Below are 1499 nucleotides of genomic sequence, written 5' to 3' on the forward strand. Positions count from 1 at the left end.
GTGGGAGATTATGAAGAATCACAAACCAAAATGAGAGTTGAAAAAATAAATCCATGTCATTGCAAATCCATTTCCAGGACAGGACAGGAAGAGCCTGAAGCTGCTGCCAAGGAAATCAGTTGCGATTTGGCCACTGACCCTGTAGAAGAAGGATCAGGCCCTATCTAAGCAGAGTTATAAGATATCCGCTATCTCTGTTCAACTGTATAATTGACACCAATGTTTAATTCATTTACTCCAAGGAAAAGATTTGTACTGTACCTTAGTTACTCAGCCGTCGAGTGAGTTTGTCAATCAATACAAAACATCTGGGTATTTCCATGCGAATGATCTCCCAGGCACACAGGCTGTATTGCTTTTCTTTCAGGAAAGCATCTATCCCCTGAAAGTATTGTTTCACACTCCGACTGGTGATCTGGAGGTCCTGACTTTCCGGGTTGGTTAATTCCTTCTCCATCTGTGCTCTCAAACATGCCTCCAGCCGCTGAATTTGCTGGTAAAGGCCATTTTGGAACCTGACTATGGAAGTGGCATCCCAGGCACTTTGGGTGAGGTTTTTGCTAAAGATGTTGAAGATCTCTTGGAGGATTTCTTGAATTACCACCTTGGCATTCTCCTTCTGGGCCACTGAAAGTTGGACAATATCCTGGGTGGGCTTGAAAGCTGCCCTTTCATTTATGCATTGTGAGGGGAAATTTCCGCTCCTTTTCTGCAGAAGCTCTAAGCTCTCTTTGTTCACTTTGTTCTGCTGGAAGTGAAGCATGGTACAGAGCCGAGATGAGATTTCAGTGGAGAAGAGCAGTATGAGGCAAATGTGCAGCAAAAACCTGGTGGTCATGATGATGTCTTTTCGCTCCTTTACTTTGTGTGGAACCTTGAGCCTGGAGTTCGTTGAGGGTCCTACGTAGACTGCTGTGTCTTTCCTTTTTGTCTCTGAATTTAAGTATTTGGTTGGAGAATGTTTCTTTGATCATTTTCTGTTTACAAGATTTTCCTTCTTGAAGGTTTCAGAATTTTTCTTTCTGTTCTTCTTGCTGTTTTCTAGTTCTTTTACCCATTTCCTTTTTCTTTCTTTCTTTCTTGCTTGCTTTCTTGCTTGCTTTCTTTCTTGCTTGCTTTCTTTCTTTTTGTGTGTGCGTGAAAGCGACCACCCCTGACATACAGGCATTTTGTCATATTTTAATTTCTGTAATTGAAGAAGGTCAGCCACAATTCCACAGTGGTACAGAAGAGACCTCCAATTCATCAGACAGTGAACTTGCCATTCATTACCTCCTTCATTTGAGGGACAGAAATTGTTTAGGAATATTTAAAGTTCGTTAGGCATTGAAGAAGTAAGTCAGCGGAAAGGGTTAGGTCTCCAAAAAATATTTGGCAAATCTCAACTTTAATGATTTCCTCTGTTTTGAAGGCACATTTAAAATCTAGACAGCACAAACCATCGGCATCTTCCTTCTGTGAAACAATAAGAGAGAGAGTGCTCTGAGAAAATGACACCT

General features: G+C 41.4%; 1 protein-coding gene across 1 annotated transcript; it reads right to left on the reverse strand.

Moving 5' to 3' along the window:
• Positions 1 to 262: 262 nt before the first annotated feature.
• LOC114019850 (interferon beta-like) lies at positions 263 to 1094 on the reverse strand. The gene has a single exon (XM_037903085.2). The coding sequence runs from the start codon at positions 836 to 838 to the stop codon at positions 263 to 265; it is 576 nt and encodes a 191-aa protein (XP_037759013.1). The 5' UTR covers positions 839 to 1094.
• Between the last annotated feature and the right edge of the window lie 405 nt (positions 1095 to 1499).

The sequence above is a fragment of the Chelonia mydas genome, chromosome 5 (assembly GCF_015237465.2).
Source record: "Chelonia mydas isolate rCheMyd1 chromosome 5, rCheMyd1.pri.v2, whole genome shotgun sequence".
NCBI classification, from domain to species: Eukaryota; Metazoa; Chordata; order Testudines; family Cheloniidae; genus Chelonia; species Chelonia mydas.

Coding starts and splice junctions, on each gene's coding strand:
- LOC114019850 (XM_037903085.2), bottom strand. CDS start 838: ATGACCACCAGGTTTTTGCTGCACATTTGCCTCATACTGCTCTTCTCC.